The sequence below is a fragment of the Pinus tabuliformis genome, chromosome 3_2 (genome assembly GCF_031772625.1).
Source record: "Pinus tabuliformis cultivar Carrire ecotype Pingquan chromosome 3_2, CPIR1, whole genome shotgun sequence".
NCBI classification, from domain to species: Eukaryota; Viridiplantae; Streptophyta; class Pinopsida; order Pinales; family Pinaceae; genus Pinus; species Pinus tabuliformis.
The window spans coordinates 1,087,654,439-1,087,676,811 of record NC_142302.1 but is presented as its reverse complement, the minus strand read 5'-3'; the positions used below and the strand labels follow the sequence as shown (position 1 = coordinate 1,087,676,811).

At 31.5% G+C, this 22,373-nt stretch overlaps 1 protein-coding gene across 2 annotated transcripts; it reads left to right on the top strand.

Annotated features, from left to right (window-relative positions):
* The first annotated feature begins 228 nt into the window (after positions 1–228).
* Positions 229–7,887, top strand: LOC149184462 (uncharacterized). 2 transcript variants are annotated; one of them, XM_089417498.1, is made up of 10 exons: positions 229–1,758; positions 1,886–1,911; positions 2,069–2,099; positions 2,965–3,052; positions 3,135–3,280; positions 3,495–3,539; positions 3,654–3,760; positions 5,408–5,586; positions 5,679–5,993; positions 7,068–7,887. In XM_089417498.1, the coding sequence occupies exons 1-10, from the start codon at positions 1,163–1,165 to the stop codon at positions 7,461–7,463; spliced, it is 1,929 nt and encodes a 642-aa protein (XP_089273624.1). In that variant the 5' UTR covers positions 229–1,162; the 3' UTR covers positions 7,464–7,887. The 2 variants fall into 2 exon arrangements, with proteins under 2 accessions (XP_089273624.1, XP_089273625.1); XM_089417499.1 differs by having other exon boundaries at positions 230–1,758; positions 5,423–5,586.
* Positions 7,888–22,373: the final 14,486 nt, after the last annotated feature.

Genomic DNA, 22,373 nt, shown 5'->3' with positions numbered 1-22,373 from the left:
GAACAGGACAATCAGACTTGGACAAAGTGTGATGGTAAATCAGAATCCGATAAAACTTCCACTGCCCAACCACCCGGCTCGAGTATTTTGATTGCGTTCACTTTTATGGGTTAGAACATAAATGGAAAATGGGAAAAAGTGGGAACTAAATACCTTCTGGCGTCCTATCGGCATCCAACGACTCTGTTCACACATCTCGAGAATATCTATTCATGTCTATCTTCATATCTTTTTTTAAAGTCTCGTCTCACACATTTTATTCATGTGATTGCGTCTCGCGTATTATTGAAAACACAAGCTTGTCCAGCGGATTTCTAAAGCGCCTGGGTCAGAGGTCCCCGAACGCCGTTGCTGCTGCTGTTGGTTGGGGATTCTACAGTTTCTGACTTGAGGTCTCATCCATTGAGGTGAGCCTTGATTCCCCAGATGGGTAGTAACACAGGCGCTGGTATTGAAAAATGGCAATACGCTGTGTCAGGAGTTTCATGGAGGAGGAGGATATAGGGGATGAGAAGGCTTGTCTGGTTGGGTGGTTGGGCAGATGGTGTTGCAGCGTTCTGTGTTTTGTGTTGGAGGATTTAATTATTAATGTCTGCTGGATCTTAGCAACTGCAGATCTGAATAAATAGTCCAGAAAGCAGAAAAGTTTCAATCTCCAGGAACTCACTATTCTGTGTGTTGTTGCAATTGGTCTGGGGGCTTTGTGTCTTAGTTCTTAGCACAGTGGCTGTGGTCAATGTGAGTAAGTAAATAATACTGCATACCCTCTAATGAAAATTTGCAGGGAGCTTGAAATGCTTCAGTGATCCAAATTTTGTGAATTGTGAGGAGCAGATGACAGAATAGTGTGACAGCCTGGTTGTGAGCTCAATTGCTTTATGCCCTTTGGATAAGAGAGAAGAGGAAGAGGAGGGATTTGAGATTTTAGAGTCATAAAAGTTGTTTCAAGAAGTTGTGTTACAGGTGTATTAAGAGAAGAGAATCACAGAAACTGTGAACTCAATTACATGATCTTTTTCAAGAAGAGGTATTTATTTTGAATTAGTTGTCGAGTTATTTCAAGAAGCCACAGCTTACACAGCATCCTCATATCATAGAAGAGGCATAGATCAACTAACAGCCTGGGACATAGGAGCTGAAAGCAACTTTGAAGGTTTAGGCAATGGAAATGATGTTAGATCTGAATGCAGTTGATACTGTAGAGGTCGACGGTTCGAGTCCCGAGCCGGGTTCTGTTTGCAGCGATGATGCGATGAGATCTGATATTATTAGCAGCGACAACAAGCCCACGTCCAACCAGGATGACTCCGGGACGTCGAATTCTTCTGTGGTTAATACAGTGGCTGTAGAAAATGGTTGCCCGGATTTCGAAGCCTCCTCGACGTGTTCCAACATGAATTCTCACAGTCTGAAAGCTGCCAAATTTCTGGGATCACTGGGCTCCGACATCGACCGAGCAGCTCACCCGCCTGACAATCTGATATTCCTTGCCAACGAGAACCCGGTTGGAAACGATTGCGTTACCCGGCAGTTTTTCCCGGTCGAAGTCCCGGAAAAGCCTCCGCCTGATACCCTAACCCGATCTCGCTGGACGGATGTAACGTTCTGTGATTCGCCCGACCCTGCCGAGCATCAGAAGGCAATGGCGGAAGGTACTCAACCTGCTAAGAAAAGCAGACGCGGCCCGCGGTCCAGGAGTTCTCAGTACCGCGGTGTAACGTTTTACAGGCGTACTGGACGATGGGAGTCACACATATGGTTAGTATATATATAGATATAGCACTATTTCAGGCCTAATACCCATGCCAATCAATGTGGAATTCTTCAATTGACATCAATGCAATATTACCCATTTTAATCCACTCCCTTATGCTTCCTTCTGCAGGGATTGTGGGAAGCAAGTTTATCTGGGTGAGTATTGCATTGTTCAGCTCTCATTTTCTTCTGTTAATATATTTACTCTCCATCATTAGCTGTAGACCTGGTTGTTCTGTGAATTTTCTTCCCATTATAGAAGCAACAACATGGTGGTCTGTAATGTTGTTGCCATGGATGTTTATGGATGCAGGTGGATTCGACACTGCAAACGCAGCTGCAAGGTAAATTTTTTTGGGATGATACCTTTTTTTTTTTTTTATGAATCTTATCATTGGATTTATGTGATGGGGAGGGTGTTTTGAACGTAATGATTGATTGAAGATGATTATACTTGTTTACCTGACCTTCTCCTCCACTTCATGAGATGTGCTGTGTGGATTCCTTCTGTGAAACAACAGTTGAATAATTTGAGTGTGGATTCTTTCTGTGAAACAACAGTTGAATAATCTGAGTTTCATCTTTTGATATTTCACATTAAAAAAAATTATGTGTAAATTTTTCGAATTATCTAGTGTGATTCATTATTGTTTGTTTCTGTTTCTGTGATGAACAACATTAGGCCGTTAGAAACATTTGCACATAAAGAATTCTTAATATAATAGATCCGAAAAATACAACTTAAATCATTTCCCAGGCCTAAATTCTGAAACAGTTGAATACTTTTACTTTGTAACCTCTTAAAATCTGTTGTGTGATCCCTAACAGTCCATTAAACCTACTTTGTGAATCTTAAACTACTATGCGATTACCTCTCGTTTCCAGTATTTGTTCAGGATGGCTTTCACAATTGTGGATATTGTTCAGTTAAAGCTCTATGCCTGCCTCAGGAGTGGCCAGATTAGATTGGGTATACTAGGGGTTAATTTGATTGCCTTTTAGAGCTTTGCCTGTCTTGCAGTTTGGCTAGAAAGAGAAAAACATTTAATTTTTTCAGTCTTCGAAAGTTTATGAAATTACTTAAGTGTTTGATTGTGCCTAATTGAGTAGTTTCTAGGTATTTCTGTTGATTGGAATTGAAGATCAGATAACTCAACAACCCTGGACATTAATAGAGGCGTGCGTGTGTTTTTATTTCCATTCTTCCAGGGCATATGATAGGGCTGCTATCAAGTTTAGGGGAGCGGAAGCTGACATAAATTTCAACCACAGTGATTATGAGGAGGATATGAAGCAGGTGACTTCATTAAATTTTGCAGGAAACCCCACAGAATTTTTATTGGTAGAGTTGCTGACAAGCTTTTATGTCGGATTGACAGATGAACAATCTTTCCAAGGAGGAATTCGTTCATATTCTCCGACGTCAAAGCACCGGTTTCTCGAGAGGGAGCTCCAAATTTAGAGGTGTAACCCGGCACAAATGTGGCAGATGGGAAGCCAGGATGGGGCAATTCCTTGGGAAAAAGTAAGGAACTTTTTGTAATTTTGCATAGGGAAGATGGTGCGGGAAAGCATTTAGAGGTTCTGTATCATCATCATCATTATCGTGATTGTCTGGATTTCTTTGTCCAAATTAATGGACTTTCCAATTTTTTTGCATATCCAATTGGCCTTTAGATTAAATTATCTATTTAGTTGCTGCTGTGACTCAAGAAAATTACTGTTTAATAACCTTGCAGGTACATTTACTTGGGTTTGTTCGACAGTGAGATCGAAGCTGCAAGGTATATATGAATTTATCTTGATTGTAATTTGACAGCGCTGGTTGAAATGTACTATGCTTTCCCGGTCCTCTGAAGGTTGGAATTGGTGTGAATGTGTTATTGTGGGGATTTCAGAGCCTATGACAGGGCTGCCATCAGATGCAATGGGGCAGGAGCAGTAACAAACTTCGAGCCTGCATTATACCAAGATGAACTAATCGCAGAAGGGGAGAATGTAAAAGGTATGGTTCTGGCAATTTCCTGTTTCTTCTTTGTATATATGTAAAGAAGGGAATATAATAAACTCATTTTGTGCAATATTGATACAATGGCTGCAATAAGGTCAGAATAGACCTTATTGACACAATGACTGCAACAACCTTTTGCTCGGTTGATCTTGAAGTAAGGGTTTCTTTCCAAATCCCTGAATTCACTTATTTTTAATAGGGTAGTTTCTTATTGAGCTTAGAGGTTTATTCTACATTCCAGTATGATGTGTTGGTGAGTCAAAGAAGTGGAAATTTTGTTATGTTCCAAAAAAAAATTAAATAACTATACAAAACATTTAAATAATATCCTCTAATAAAAAAATTTACCCATAAAAAAATTGAATCCCTCTAAGCTCATATTAAATTTGTATTTAAGATAGATCTATACTAATTAAAATCCAATGTGAATTTTCACCAATCTCAATTTTGTGAAATTGTTCCTTTTGTCTACTGTGAATATTTTCCTACTCATAAGCATATATTTTGGTAAATGACAGTTCCCTGTTGATAGTGGATACATTATGACATTGTACCCTACCCAAGCTACGCTTGGGAATTTCCCATTTTTAATTGGTTATTCAATTTATATCTTATTCAGACCTGTTATTCAAAACATGTTTTTTAAAAGTCTGTGATTGCAGTAAGATTTGGATACCAGTTCTAAGATTTGATACAGAAAAAGTTTGTATAAAATAATGCAGTACGGATGAAATATCAAAAGCTACAACTAAAAATACATTTTTAAAGAACATTTCATAGATAAGATAGGTATTTTATTTGTACTTCGCACTTTCATACAAAATAATCCATTCTTTGGAAAAACAAAAACAAAAGCAATTAAAACTGCAGATTCTTACTACTTTGTTGATATTGTTACATGTGATCTCATATGAAATTAAATTTTAGTTTCTTTCGGATTATGGATAAGGTTTTGACCATCCCAAAAGTTACCAACACCCAAAAGTTGCTAGTATTAAATATATAGTTTTAGATATTGATTTAAACCACGAAATCAACCCATGTGAGGACCATTATACGATGCAGGTTTTACAGTGTTAATTATTCTTCTGTATCACCAGGAAAATACGTTCTCATATTCTTCTAAACAAATGTATCCCCTTATCGCTAGGGAATTTTCATGTCCTCCAAAGACTTTAGGGAAGTCTATGTGAAGCCCCTGGACCCTTTTTCCCCTCCAATGCAGCCCATGTGGAGGCCATTTATATGCTGTAGGGTTTACATTGTTAATTATTCTTCTAAGATTATCTGAAAGCGTATCACCAGGAAAGGACCTGTGTTGATATTCTCCTGACCAAATGCACCCCCACACGGTTGGGGAATTTTCATATCCTCCAAGGACTTTAGGAAAGTATATGTGAACCCATGTACGGTTTTTCCCACTAATGCATCTTGCAAAGAATATACTGTCCCAACTTTAGGACAGTTTGGTTTCATATTTTACTTTTAGATATGATCTTGAATCAGATAATTTACATAATATTTAAGAAAAACTATAACAAATTTAGCTACCCCATAAACTTTACATATGAAAATTTTTAAGGAAATTCAAATGCTTATATTCAAAAAATACTTATATTCTAAAGCTTATATTCCAGACAGACTTCAAATGTGCAGGTGACGATCATAATCTGGATCTTCGCCTCGGCATGCCTCCTCCAATGTATAGCAATGTGCCATCAGATGAGCAGAAGAGAACACAACTCAAATCCAATAAACTGGAATCCACAAACTTTTCTGAAGTACCGGATTGGAAGAAAAATCGGTTACTGAATACTAGGGTAAATCGTATTTCTTTTTGAAGGTTTGAATTTTCATTTAGTACGTAGAAACCCTAATGCTTTTACTGACTTTCTTCATGAACCTCTGCCAGCCTGAAGAGTGCAATATCCAACAGAATCAGTTGGGGCAATTGTTCAACGTCCAGCCTTCAGCAACGGGCGAGAAGATTTTGTCATTCCAACAGCTATCAAACGCCCAGGGAGGGAACAACTTTACGTTCTTGCAGCCACAACGTCAAGTCAAAAGCTCACTATCAGATAACGGAGATCGTCAGGATTTAACTAATGTTATGGAGTATAACTCAGTAAGGCATTCCCGACCAAGCGAGGACAGGACTGTGAACCTTTTCTCGGGGCAAGCACCTGGTTGGAGTGGAATGCATTCCAGATCCATTCTTAATCAAAATGTAAATCTCCTTTCCTCAAAGTTTTAGTTCAGCAGCGTTACTTAACAGAAATCGACGAATTTTGGTATCATGAAGCATAGGAAATCAGTAACATTTAGCTGAAATCTTTATATTTTTTATTTAAGCTTGCCTCGTCATAAAACAAAAATTATTCTTACCCTAAGATTCGAAAAGTTTCGAGGGTATATATTACTTCTTTTGAACTGCAAGTTCAAACTGTTAATAGTGCTAGAAGTAATATTATACCACCAACCAAAAGAGTATATCGTTAAGATTAAATTTCCGGTTTGTCACTCTAATACCAACACCACTAGTATATCAGAGAGTAGGAATTTATGATTTAGCAAGACTTTACACTCCAAAAGAGTTGGGAAGTCTACTTGAGCTTACTCTTTACACTTCAAAAGAGTTGGGAAGTCTACTTGAGCTTACTCTTTCCCCCTTATTACATAGGACTAAAGATATCTTCTCATCTAATTTAAAATTAGGTAGAGGGCTTTATTACATGGGGCCAAATATGTCTTCTTAGTGTAGAGAGGCTAATATCTCATTGTGTCAATTACTCAATCATCCCACCAAAAGACCGAACTGGTTTTTTTTTCAACTGAAAAATAATACTTATAGCAACTCATAAATGTACATAGTCCTGCCCAAAATTGGACCACAAGACCTATGAAACCAAAATTTCCCACCTAACCAAAAACCAAAACCCTTATATTAATTTTACAATACATCTCATTACCTCAAATTAAATTATTAAATTATAGCTATTTCATCCTTTTAAGTACAACTCTTTTTAAGGTCCTTTTAAGTTGTAAAGACCTAAACGTAGGTACTTCAAGGATTTGTCCTTTTAGTTACACTTATAAATTTAGAACTAAAATGAATCAAACCTTATTTATTGAATTATGTTTTATTAATCTGTAGCACATGTTTTACACACATCTATGGACTATCATGCTGAATTGTGCAATGCTTCTCTCAACCCAGTAACAATTCCACTGAATTTATTCTCAGCAGTTATACACTCAATTTCATAAATCTGATGCACAGTCAATGTTGTTTTCCTAGCAGGTACCAAACAATGGAAATGATGATTTACACCGTGACAGAAATAGATGTGCAGATAGTTCGATTGTATCTTTGCCACATACAGAAAAGACACCAGGCTGGGCTTGGAAAATTCAAGCTGCCTCCACTAGCTTACCAGCTGCTCCAGTATTCGCTAGTGCAGCATCATCAGGATTCTCACCCCAAATATTTTCAGCTGCTGTTCCTTCTCCACATGATTGGTTACAGAAAGCGGGATTGCATTACGTGGACCAGTCTAATGGCAGGATTGGTTTCACCGAAAAGCCTAAGGTTGCATTTCAGGAGGACATTCCTTTGGGTATAGATCACCTCCTTAGCCTAAGTTCAGGTCCCACAACAACCAAATTTAAGGGTCTGGGCTTGTCAAGAGACAAGTAGTGATCACCTCAGCAGGGCTGAGAAATGCCTCTCTTCTGAAATGGGGTTGAAGTTCGTGGAAAGGAAGCACGGCTTCTGGTCCTTACAGAAGAGCCTGGAACCGTGCAACATGGCTTTCTTTTTGTCACTTGTTTCGATTGTATTATTACCATACGTTATGGGTTTTTTCCTATCGATATATGCTATAAAGAAATCAAAAAATCTAAGCTACTGTATCCTAGTTTTGGGAGTCGTGGGATTCATTTCGCTGCGGGGATTACAATAAAAGTGTTCTTACCTATATCTACTTGGTCTGTTGTATTAACTCGATCTCCACGACCAGAGATGGAACGTATATGTAATATAAAATGGTTTCTAACAGTTGAACTTTAAGGAGCCTTAGCAATTATTGAAACTCGAACATTTTCATTTTGCAACTGTTTTACCCAATTGTATTATATGATTGGTGCACATTTATAAACATGATTTACTGTGGAGTAAGTATTGTTATTTATAACCAAAAAATCCAAAACAATTTAAAATATTATTTAAGAGATATTTTCAAGTTTTTCTTAAAGTATATGAGTAATATTTATTAAAGGAAAATCCATATAAAAACATGATATACAATTTACTGAACTCATTCTTTTGTGAAATTTACTGTTATTTTTACATCAACTGAATCACATTAAATATGTATCATTAATCTAAATAATCAAGAAAAAAATGTAAAAAGATAAGGAACCAGAAAAAACATCTTATCGCTTGACTAGTTCATGCTGAAAAGTTTTGTTTCAGGGATTTTTCAGAATGATAAGTTTTATATATCTAAATTAAAATGTTAATTTTTTTATATGTTAAATTTATTTTTATATTCAAAAATATATTTTAAATTACTAAATTTTAAGATTCTACATATAATTATTTAATTATTTTAATTAAATCATTTAAAATCATTAATTTTATTTTACAATCTAACGCAGCCAACACACTTTGAATGATCAGCACATTATAATCTATTGCCCTGTGTTTTTCAAACTTTTAATTTGTAAAACGTCCATCAAACTGCAAACTGAAGAGGTTCGTCAATGAGAATTAGAACTACGAAGTACAGAATTTCTGTCCATGATAATTAAAACATTGAGTAATTCTATTAAACTGCGCAAGAAATCTACACCTAGTTGAAATATTGAGGTGAACTTTAACTACCGCACAGAAACACAGGTTTTGTTGGGTTGTTCTATATTGTTTTGATTTCCCTTCTATATGCTTTTAATTTCCCTTCTTTCAGCCGTGCTGCAACTTTAACCATTATCAACATTGTTAATATGGATAAACACATCAGCATAATATAATTTTATTTCAACGACTCGGAATTTGAATTACGATCTTTATTTTTTTTTATTGATAAACCAGGCCATTAACAACGCCCTCCAGTTGACCTAATGCTTTGCCGTTTACAAACACAAATGTCCAACGCAAATACTTGGTAGTGTAAAAATTATTTTTGTGGTTTTGATGTCGTTGTAGTACAAAAGGGAACTGTGTTGTTTTAATATGAATGAGGACTATTCGTTATCACGGGGATTGGGCGAGGAAACAGACTAATATCCACAATATATCCTTAAAAAAAACACTCAGTGGTATGCTTTTTCAGAGGTTACATGATTTCAATCCGCTCATCAGTAACTGGCCAACAGTTAATGCTGATCAGTGAATGCATTGCTAGGTGTTTACATCAAGACACTATTTGTGATTGAAGATTGAAAATTCAGTTAGTGCATTTTCAGTCTTAGTGCAGAACGCCGATGGTTATTGGCTATAAGAACTGTTCAATGGCATGTGAATCAAAAAGGTGTAGTTAGGAAAGGAGGAAATTCTATTTTTCACTATTATCAATATAGATTTATTTTAAGTACTGATGTAACATGAGCCGAGAGGGATTAAATTTTTTTTAGTGTAATTTTCTTAGAGTATAAAACACAATGTAATTAATTGACATTACTTTACAATATATTTATTGTTTCTTAACTATTACTTACATTATTTTTCTATTTAAAACATAATCTTTAACTTTTATTTTTGTTTTAAAAGGTAACTCATTGACAGACAAATTTACACATCCCCTCATACTGGGCTGTATAATGAGCCTCTAGGGTCAATGCTATATGGCTATTCACAAGTCATATAATAACATTAAGTAAATGTGAAAATATAATCATGAATTATAGATGTAAGGAATTTATTATTGAACTCCATTCATTAATGCAGTTGAAAAAAGAAAAAAACAGAATATATATATTCAAGTTTGGCAAGACTACACTAACAAACAAACTTACACATCCCTTCTTACTGGGCTGTATAATGAGCCTCTAGTCTCAATGATATATGGCTATTCACAAGTCATATGATAAGATTAAGTAAATGTGAAAATATAATCATGAATTTAGAGATGTAAGGAATTTATTATTGAACTCATTAATATAGTTGAAAAAAGAAAGTATCAGAATATATATATATATATATATATATACGTTTGGTAAGACTACATATTCAACATCTCTAATATATCAATTATATAAAGATAGGGAATTGAAAAAGAGATTTCACATCAAAGAGTGCCTTAAGAAAGCACCAAATCAGTCTATACAAAATCATAGACAAAATATACTAATATATATGATACCTCATCATAATATCAAAAGTTTTAACTAAAAAAATATATACACAAATTCGATAAAAAACACCTATAAACTTAACTATTTTTTATATTTGAAATTAGTTTACCATATAAAAAAATTATATATATATATATATATATATATATATATATAATTTGAAATTGATAATGCAAAAGTTTGAAACCTCATATAATCCAAAAATAAAACTTAGTTATTTAATTCAAAAACAAAAAAAACCTCATATAATCCAAAAATAAAACTTAGTTATTTAATTCAAAAACAAAAAAAATAAAATTTAGTGTGAAGTTTACACGGTAAAAGAGCTTGAAACCTTATTTAATCTAAAACCAAAAATTAATTAATCTAAAAAATAATGAAAAAGTTAAAATAAATTCATTTTCCTATATATACATGTAGATGAACTAATTTATACAGTTAGGTGTTTTTAAATTTTATAAGATATCTAAAAACGAGACTCGAAAATTTTCAACTAAAAAGATACACTGTTAAAATTAGCTAACGTTTACTGCACCTTCTAATTTTAACATTTACTGCACCGTCTTGTACTTTATATGCATTTGTATGTTACTGTAATCTTGTGGCTTCTTTGATATCTGCCACAGTGCTACTGAATTGCATGTTATTCTAATCTTATTGTGGACTTTTATTTCTGCCACAATGTTACATATACACATTTGATTTATACCCATTTTATTTCTAAAATGTTATAGTGTTGTTCTTTAATCTGTTATGATCTCAGGTCAATCTTATTTGTTATTGGTTTATAAGTTTACACTTCAGAAGCCACCAGCAACAGAACATGTGGGCTTTAGAATTTTCCAAGTCAAGCTCCGTTTATTAAATGGCATGTGCAAAGTTGTCAGAATCCCTACTGCATATTATTTATGGTAAATATTGATCTCTTAATCTTATTTGTTGTATAAGTCTACTCTACAGAGCAACTGAACATGTGGGCTTTAGACTTTTCCAGTTAACGTCGAGCTCCTTCCATAAAATGCTATCTATAAAGCTGGCAAAATCCTTCCTATATGGTACTGCTGGAGTGAGTTTAATTGTTTAGAACCAGATCTATTTTTAAAAAAAATTATAGATTTAAACACACAGTGAGTCGAGTAAGTATAATTTTATGGACTTTAGCAATTAAATTGGTGTGGATACATATTTTTGGTTTTATAAAGCAGAGATTTAGTATATCAATTTAGAATTTAATTTTTTTATAACTTTAAAATTAAATAATAAAATTTAAGGAATAGGCTTCTCACAGGTTTTTAATAAATTTTTAGAAAATGTTTAAATTACTTTAAAAAGTTTATAAATTTACAATAATAATAATAATAATAATTTATTCAATCTAATAAAACTTAATAACTATATCTTAAATTTAATTTAGAATTGTGTTTTACCATTCAATGAAACTTTGATAACTATGTCTTATATTTGATTTAAAATAAATAAAGGTATTGGATCTTTGATAACTATGTCTAAAATTTAGATTCAATGTCAATCTCAAGGAGGGATTCAATGTCAATCTCATTGGAATTCAGAGATTATGGGGATATGTCTACATGGGTTGCTAACCATAGTCATACCATGGGTAGGAAGAAGCAATACCGGTGGCTTTGCATTCCCACATGAAGACCCTCTTGGATTTGGCCTTGAAAGACAAGTAATTAGAAAGATATGGTGTCTTTCCCTTGGAAGACATTAAAAGGATGCTGAGGTACCAAAGATAAGATTGATTCTTGTGGAAGGCCATATCACATCAAACAGTGGAGACTTATAGATCCTCCAAGTTCCAATACAAGGGTAATTCTAGGCTTGATGGTGTGACCTCATATGATTTGCTTCTAGCTCATTGGTTCCTATTTATGGCTTGCCACTATGAATATTGTTGTCTTGTTATGGCTGGTCATGTAAATGGATCTATTTAATATGGGGTATATGGGGTATATTTTTTGTGAGGTATGTTTACTCTTGGGTATATTTTTGTGTTTCATCTTAGTGCCCTCTTGAACATATCTTGGCATGTTCATGGTGTGTCCGAACACATCTCTTTGTATGGGAGGTGAAGTGCTTATATTTTTGTAATAATATGGCATGAGCTTTGCTATCATATGAGCATATTCTTATGCCTTGTTTAGCTGGGTATGCATTGGAATGGGGTGAACATTTAGCAACTATTTTGGGTACCTAGTGTTGTCTAGTGTCTCTTAGATGAGTTCCTATAATGGCTAGAATTTACTCAGCATATAAATATTAAGAAAGAAGAAATAACTCCTAAAGAGTTATTAGAAAATCAATATATCAATATTTTAAATAATACAAAAGTTCAATTTAATAATAAAACAAAGACTATGTCCTAGATTTAATTCAAAATAAATGAAACAAAACCATATGTATTAGATTTAATTCAAAACAAATGAAAATATTGAATTGTTTTAAATTTACTTTCTTATCATACTAATATAATTCTTTATAAAATTATAATTAATAATTATTTAAAATAAAATTATAAACTAAATAAAAATTAAAATAATTAATTTATCACTTATATTTATTGTAGTTTATAATTAATTTACCACTTATATTTCTTGTAGCTTATATTTTCTATATTTTATGTTTATTAAGATACTAAAAACTATAATTATAATTATAACTATAGATATACGTGTGAGATAATTAATTTGCAGCTTATATTTTATATACCAGTTGTGTGTAATGCGACTTTTTGGAAGTTTTTCTGGTGGGTTTTTCTGGTCAAAATCCGGCAGCAATTTATTGGAATCGCAAGTTTGATAGCTATTTTCTGCACAATCAAAGCGTCCCAGGGTTTTTCAGGTGCTGAATCCAAATATGCAGTTAAAAAACCATTTTAACTGTAACAAATCAAGATTTAACCTCAATTTCTTCCGCCGGATTCCATCATTGGAATCTCCAAAAAATCGCATTATAGACAACTCTTTTATATATATTGAGGCGCTAAAATAAATATATATCCTCAAAATCAAGCTTTCACCCCGCTAAATATGATGACCCGGTTAAGGAGATGTCCGATATATAATCTGAAGCCTAGTCTGAATCTACGCTAATTAATTTGGTAACTCAACAATTACACTTATCCATTTGGTAATTCAACAATTACACTTATCCCTGTCAGGTATAACAATGAATCTAATATCTCTCTGGAGGCAATAAAGGCTGCGAAAGTACGACTGTTGAATGAAGTGGGAGATCAATATATTTAATTTCCGCAAACGTTATGCACAGTTTAGCACCAGAGCTGCAGGAAACAAAACGCCCTTTTACCCAGTAGCCTTCGTTGGAATTTGGAAAAGTAAAATAAGTCGATCCGGCGCAATTCTGGGAACTATCGAATTATGTGCGAAACTATGATGCGAGTGGAATTTTGAACAGAACAGTGATTGCCACCAGAAAATTTTACCAGAAAATAGGGTTTGTCGGCCGTCTATTCCACTCTGTGCTCCATTTCAGTGGTGAATCGCAGAGACAAGGGGTTGTGGAATATATAACTTGTAATTGCTTTTCATGGGCATCGGACAATCCGGTTCCCTCCCTGCACTAAAAGCTCAACAAGGATTAAGACTGACACACACCCATGTACAAACGGATTGATTATTTGGAACTAGATTTGGATAATGGCCGCCTCTTATCGGATTCTTTGAGAAAAGCAGGGAGCAGTACTGGTTTTTCTCACCTAATGGAACGACAGGTGTATACATGCCCCATTTTAACTGGGCCAGAAGATATTATTATTATGTGATATTGAGCCCAGCCCAGTCCCATAGGGTCACGCCAGAAAGTTTGACTAGCGAGAGAGAGAGAAAGAATAACCACTGGCTCTGTTGGTGGATTGTGTGCATAGGCAAATCTGACATGAATGGACAACACATAACAGCGATCAGTACGATGTCGATTGGAGATATCTAGTCACGTCGATGAGGCTGGAAGGAGCTAAGACTTTATCATAAAAAGGCAAGTGCAGAATCATTCACATGCACAAAATGAATGGTTTTAATAGCGTCCAGGCATGGCTTGTGCAGAGGGACATGATGTAGTACAGAGTCCACGGCACTGGAGCAGGAATCATAGGATGAGGATAGGATGATAGGATCTTTTGCAAGATCTGGATTTTCCTATTTCTCCAACCATGGCTTTTGAAACAACCCTAGAGTCCCTTTTCACGTTAAACAGGAATCTCGGTCCCAATTAGGTGACCTGCGTAGTAGTAATAATAAGGGGGTAAATTTGTTTACGTGTGTCACAATTTTGTTCTGTTGTTTGTTTTTTTTGGTTGTTTTTTTTGTTTTTTTATGTGCAAAAATAGATTAATATTATTAAAAACTTTAAGAGAGATGGGTAAATTGTGATTTTCCTAGTCAATAATATTTTGACAAATATTATATATATAGTAGTGTCTTTTAGATTAATCACATCATTAGGATTTGGTGATGACTTTTTTAGCCAACAATATTTTAACAATATTATACATAATAATGTCTTTGAGATGAAGGATGTATTAATCACATCATTAAGATTTGGTAACATTTAGAATTAAGTAATGTAGTTCGTCTTCATTAATATTTGGTGAACATTTCTAACCAACTAATACGATTCATCTCAAAGACATAAACCACATTAATTAGTTGGAAAAATTGACCAAATCTTAATATAAATCACAAAAATCTTAAATATAAAAATATTGTATATAAGTTAAACAATACCATATTAATAATAAGTATATACTGATGTAAATACTTGCTATATTAATAATAAGTGTAAACTGATGTAAATACTTTTTATTTAATAGAAAATGGTGTTTTTCCTTTCTCTTAAAAAATAAATAAATCTGTAATCTCCAACCAGGTATTTCAACATTGTTCGCTATGCACCAATTGCTGGTGAATAATAACTTTCTTTTAATCATAGTTCTGCTCATAATTTCATTATTTTTGCTGGTGGTGGATTTTGATTGAAATTACAACTTTATTTCAATCATAGTTCTGCTCATGATTTCATTATTTTTTGAGAGACTTTGGCTGTGAACAATCTACTTCAAACGCAGGATATAAAGGTTTGGCAACGCGACAGTGATATTATTGGGGCTACAATTCAACGCGATTCGATAAAGGTTAGCCAATGCGTAATAGGGAATAGTTTTAAAAGGGTTTTAATGGATGTTTTAAGGTTTGGTATCTGATTAGTTGACAGGTGAGTATGTTTAGTTATTAGGTTTTAATTGATTTGTTGACAGGTGAGTATATTGGGTCGTTAGGTTTGATGAGAAATAGTGTGCACATCTACATGAAAATCATGGTGGAATATATTTATTAGGTAGGGTTTAGAATAATTTTATTTTATTTTTATTTTTTTGATGGTAGGTAAGCATTTATTTGAATTAGTAACTTATCACAAGGAGCCGTTTAACAGTGCACTCATTTACTGTCAATCCAAAGTTTTGTGGGTAATTATAGATTTAGAATAATTTATGAAAATTATGAAGCATCATGAATATATTTACTTCTTTGATCTTTTAAATAAATTTTGTTATTTATTTAGATATTTTTTATTTTATAAATTTATTAATACATTTATGTCATAGATTTCAAAATAACTTTTACTGTTACTTACCTGAAGTTTGAAAAAACATTTATTATCATAAATTTTCATTTTTCTCTCAATTTAAAAAAAAATATATATTATTAAAATAAATATCAAGTATATTTATCTAATATATTTTGAAATAACTTTACTATAAAATCTTCTCTGTCCTCTCCTCCTTTAATGAGTGTCTGATTAATATATACTCTCCTCCTTTAATGAGTGTCTGATTAATATATATATATATTATTGAAATAAATATCCAATACATCTATCTGGTATGATTTGAAATAACTTCCCTATAAAATCTCTTCTTGGTTCTCCCCACCTTTAATGAGTGTATGTGATTTTTCCCCACAAAATCTTGTAATAGCTGTCGCAAATTCGCAGCTAAAATTCACTGTGATTCCTTTACCCTTGACAATGAAGGTTAGAGTTTGAAATCAATAACTCTTACGAGAACTTAAGGTTTTAGGACTGATTTAGAACTGGTTTCAGTTGATAAATTATTAAATCAAGTTTCTGTAAGTACGAATCAGACCAATTTAGTTTGGAGGATACAGTATCCTAGGATATCTTTTCACACAATATCATTATTAAGTTTTGCCTGTTAATCTTTAATTATTAAGTTACATAATCCAAATGTTCATAACTTTTCTCAAAAAGTTAAATCCATTTCTCTGGCATTTTCCTTTCATGGGAGTCTTTGTTTTTATGTTTTTGTTTATATAAGTTTGTTCTCATATTATCTACATTTTTCATTTAAAACTGAATCTATTTCTATATTAAAAAATATAATATAATTTATACACTTATAAAATAAAATAAATCTATAAATTTAATGTATTTATAATTATACATTGGGCCAACAGTAACAGAGGTTCCTTTCAACTCATCAAACCTATAGATACATGGAAATCCCTAATCAAAGTCCTGCTCCAGGTTTTCAACTCAGTCTCCATCAATGGCTAAACAGATGACCATATAAAAAAAAGTTACAGTTCAGATCCCCACAAGATCTTTTACAATAATTTGCTTCTGATTTAATTGAATGCACCTGCTAGAAAATTCAGAAACTGCCATAGGAATGTGTAATAAGAATGATCCATCTCTGCAATTTAGAACAATGTTAATAGAATAAGTTTACTAGTTTTTAAAGCAATGTTTAATTGAAGTATAAGATGGTTTTTAGAGCAATGTTTATTTGAAGTATAAAATCGGTTTTTTTTCAACACACAAGACGAACCAGCTAGATCCTAATTAGCTGTTTTATTGTACTTTCTTATTAATATTAATCTGAAAGAGTTTCTGTTTTGAAAAAAAAAAAAACAAAATTTACCTATAAACCTACTTTACATTAAGTTACAGAAAGTGACCCATATTCCAGTGATAAGTTACAGCCAAATTTAACTTACTTTGCCCCAAAAAAGTAACGTTTTATCTACATCTTTTTGGTACAAGATTCTATAAAGGCCGTTTGGGTTCATTTTCTCCGGCCTCTCTCTTTCACTCAGCGTGTTCAATCAGCTCTCAACGCGTATCAGCCCCCATTAAAATCTGGTTGTGTTGGCTTAAAAATACACAATATGCTCCCACCTAGTTGCCCAGCTAAACCTAAGTGAAAAAATTACCATTTCTGGCCTCTGCTGCGCCTCCCACGTTTCTGGAATCCCTGCCATTTTATCACTCATCTGATTGGGCAATCCAAAAAAACACATTAAAAAGCATCCACGTGAAATAAACTTGCAATTCCAGAATTCCTGAAAGTCATTGTCGCTGTTGCAGTAGCTATAAACTCCATTGATTGATTACAGTCCCAACTTTTTGGGTGCCTTTCTTTACAATCGTGCAATAAGTGTCTGTGGTTCATTCTCACCCGCACAATCTGAGCGCTATATTGAAACCCAAAACCTGCCAATCATGTGTACCTTAATAATTATTATTATCATTATTACGTGTGTTAAAATAGAAGATAAAGAAGGAAAATAAGAGCGTAATAGTGAAGGCAGTGACATTCCATTCCATTCCATAAAAAGGGTGTCTGAGAGGAGAGGATAGGATATTGAGACGTGTATTCGTACAGTGTATGATTGATGCAGCCATAAATACAAATAAAGCAATGGGCCACAAGAAAATGACGTTCACCAATTTGGTAGTCCCAACAAAAGTAGTGGATAATGACTTCATTTCCCACGGCCCCCTGCTCTACCCTACTCTCCTCCTCCCTTTCTCAAAAATGTCATTGCAATCTTCATCACTGTTCCCGATTTACTAAGAAACATAGCAACCTCTACTCCCACCGTACACCCATGTCAAACCTACCAAAATAAATAAATAACACAGACTACCATACCATATATCACTTTCTGTACTCTACCTTTCATATTCTCCACTCCCATTTCTGCAATCTCTTCAAAAGTGGGTTTCAAAATCCCGTGATATGTGACTGTGAAAGACTAGCGAATAGATCTTGTACTCAAATCATTTGAGAGCTAAAATCTGCAAGTGATAATTATATTAAGGGAGGCATCTTGAGTGAGGTAGATATCAGATATAGTACTTTGAATAATTTACTGCTAAGCTTTATTAATAAAAAACTTTAGTCCATTCATCTAATCAAAATGCTAGCTAATCTCCACGATCATGCTGATGGGTGTGTTAATTTGTTTGTTCATCTATTTTATTTTATTTTTAGTTAAATATTTTGCAATTTAATATGGAAGTTTTTGGTCACTAAATATTATATTAGAAATATTAAAAAATTAAAAATAAATAAATTAAAATAAATAATTATATAATTACAATATATTAAGTATTTAGTGGTTTAGTTTAAAGGGCTTTTAGAGGGAGGGTGAACAGGTATATCGTTAAGTTACTCCAAATTCCCTTTTCTCTTGGTTACTTAAAAAAAATATATTTAGTAAATTAAATTATGAAAAATTACATATTAAAAAATTTAACACTTTTTCATATTATAAAATTTATATTTAAATATATTAATATTAATAAATTGGATACTTCTTCATATTACAAAAAAAAATTAAAAAAATTAATATATTTAAATAAATTTAAACTATATATATATATATATTTAAAATAAAAAATAAATTGATATAAATATATTTTAAAGTAACTTTTATTTATAAATTTATATTTATATTATGCATAATTTTTTTATTATCTAAATTATAATTATCTTTATTTTTAAATCATAATAAATAAATTAATAATTTAACTTATATATATCTATATATAAAATAAATAATTAATATATAAAAAATAAAATTAATATTTTTGCTTATATATATAATAAATAATTAATATATAAAAATTAAAATCTAATTTTAAAATATTTATTAGAATATAATATTCAGTTAACAAAGTCACAATTTTGGACTTATTTTTTAATTTTTTTTTAACATTAAAAAAATGAAATACTTAATTCTTTAAAGATTCTATAAATCACCATGATTTGAATTAATATGAATTATTATTATTATAAATTAAATAAATTAGTTCACGGGGTCTTGGATAGACGTTGATTAAACATGACCATGACGTAACCTCACTACTACCAAACTTAAAAAATAATGAAATTATTTATTAATTTATTTTATTATTATTCTCACAAACATCTATTCATTATGGAACAAATTATTATTCTCATAAACTTCACTGATTTATTCTATTTATCATTATTGTGATAAGCACCAATTCCTTCATTATTTTTTAAAAGAGAAAATGAGATTTGCATTCTATTCTATTGTCTTTGAAAAGTATTCTTTCACTTTATTTTTGATATTTAGATTATTTAATAAAGTTACATCTATATTTTTAATTTAATATTTATTTTTTTTAATTTAAAAACAAATTTATATATATATATATATATATATATATATATATATAAACCATTAAAAATATTAAATGATGACTATGATGATTAACATATTATATATTAAATGTTAAATACAACTGAATTTAATATATATATATATATATATATATATATTAATTACTATTTTATATCAAAGAAAAAAATAGAAATGATTGAAAGTACTAAATATGTCTTGAACTTTAAGAAATATATTATTTTATATACAAATAAAAATGATTGAAAGTACAATTTGGACAACTTGCTTTGGAAGTTTCTTTAAATATAAATATAATTTATTAATCCATTTAAAATACTAATTTATTATTATTGTCCCATACTTTTAAATTTGAGATGATTAATGTATTTCTTTAAATTAAAACAAAATAAAATTTTGAAGCTTGTGGCTCTAATTAGATAATTAACATAATTTTCCTTTTATTTTTTTCATAAATAAACAAAGACTTGTGAATTACTAAATCCAGTTAAAGAGACTAGTTAAGGAGATTGCTTCCAAAAGAAGGATTTGATTTAGGAGAAATCTTAATCTTAAATTACAGAATTTACATAATACTTCATAATACTATTGTTACTAATTGATTTTCTCTTTGTAAATTTTATAATTTTAAAATTTAAATTATATTAACTTTAAATCACTTTTAAGATTATTAGCTTTTCTCTTTGTGAATTTTATAATTCTAAATTTTAAATTATATTAACTTTAAATCTTATATTTAAGATTATAACTTAAATATATAAGTAAAATAAAAATACAATTATATTTATATCAATTATATATATTATAATAGAACCAATTTTATAAATTTTGAATGGAAATTTTTTTATTACTATTAACAATTATATCTCTATTTCCAATTACCCATATATCTATTTTTTTCTTATTAATATATGAAATTTTTTTTATAAATTATCCATGGTATACTTTAAAAAATTATATTTAAAAATAGTGATGGTGAGGATATGATTAACCAATAAAAAGAGATTAATTGAAACTCTAAAATTTTATTTGTATGATGGAAAAGAAGAGAGAAGCATCAAGAGGTCATATAGTTTTGCTAAACTTAACAAATGAAGAAGATTGATAGTGAAACAAAATTTTTGAAAATAAGAACAAGTAAAAGCTAGACATCCCAGGAAAGATATTGTTAATAATTTTATTTTTATAATATAATAAAAAGTATTTGTAATTTTATATATTTAATAAATTTGAAAATTTATTTATATATTAAATTATTTTTTCATTTTAATTTTTTAATTTAAAATTTTAAAATAATTAATTAAAAAAAAATAAATTATTTTTATTTTATATTACTTTAAACTATATTTAAATTACAATTTAATTAGAAAAATATTTGTTATTATAGTTGTCTTGAGAAGGAATTTTACCCATATCTATATATATATATATATATATATATATATAATGAAAAGGAGTTAGAGTAAACAAATACCTATAATATATCATCGAATCACATCATTCCCTCCTTCTATGGGTGGGAAATAATGGGACTAAGGAACCCCAGATATAGGCGAACCAACAATTATAGTTGAGCGAGCCAAGGTAATTCGCTCATTATAGAAGATACTTTGCATCTCCACTGATAAAAACCCATACTTGATCCAAGATCTCAAGTATGGGTTTTTATCAGTGGATAAAAAAAAATATTAATATGAAATGGATTTAACCTTTTTTATTGTGCATATTGATCAGTAAGCTAGACCCATACTGCGCGTTGTCTCATGCCATAAATAAACACGTACACTCAAGAAATCTATTGGACAAGTGGATTCACACCACTTACAACCTGCGCAGTCTTCTATTCTTGGAGCAGAAGCAATTTGCTTAGCTTTACATCCTTCCCAAGGTATCATTTCCAATACATCTGTGGGACAAGCTCGTACGCATTGGGTACAATCAATAACCTAAAAATAAGAAATCGGAAGTCTCGCACCACGAGAAGAATGAAGGGGAGGAATAGCTAATTCGTGAACACGGAAAACACTTTATTATTCTGTTTCAATTGTTTCGGTCGGAGAAAACAACCTACCTATTCTTTATTCATTCATCTAATGATAAATTACTACAAGTGAAGGAGATATACGATTGAAACTACGGAAGATCCAATATTTAAGAATCGTATCTAAGATGACTCGAAAAGTTGAAACAAGACCAGATATGATTCGTTCATTATGGGCAAATCCATAACTTTCAGAGATCGAATCGATCATTAGTTCCCAACCATGGGGTGAATGAAACCCAATACATAGATCGGTTGCTAAAAGAATTAGAAAAGCTTTCATTGTATCGCTCAGACTATAGAAGAATTCTTGGATCCAAGAATTGATAATAGCGAGTTTAATCTTACCCAGAATGATATAAGCACTTATAAAAGAAAAACATATTAGATTTGTTAATAAATGTTGTGTTGAGAAGGAATTTTACCCATATATATATATATATAGATTATTAATAAAAAAATACCCATCATATATATATATTATTAATAAAAAAATACTTGTTATTATATATTATTAATAAAAAAATACTTGTTATTATAGTTTTCTTACCGAGGAAGAAAAGGAATTTTTCATATATATATAACCAGTAGCAATACCAGTAGTTTACCTAGCAGTAGCAACCTCCTTGGGCACGGCGTCTCATCCCCCGGTATTCTTTTCCGTTTGGTTGTGAAGGGTTTTAAGCTCCCTAAAACT

Coding starts and splice junctions, on each gene's coding strand:
- LOC149184462 (XM_089417498.1), top strand. CDS start 1,163: ATGGAAATGATGTTAGATCTGAATGCAGTTGATACTGTAGAGGTCGAC. Junction 2,100..2,964: donor ACTGCAAACGCAGCTGCAAG/GTAAATTTTTTT, acceptor CCATTCTTCCAG/GGCATATGATAGGGCTGCTA. Junction 5,994..7,067: donor GATCCATTCTTAATCAAAAT/GTAAATCTCCTT, acceptor TTTTCCTAGCAG/GTACCAAACAATGGAAATGA.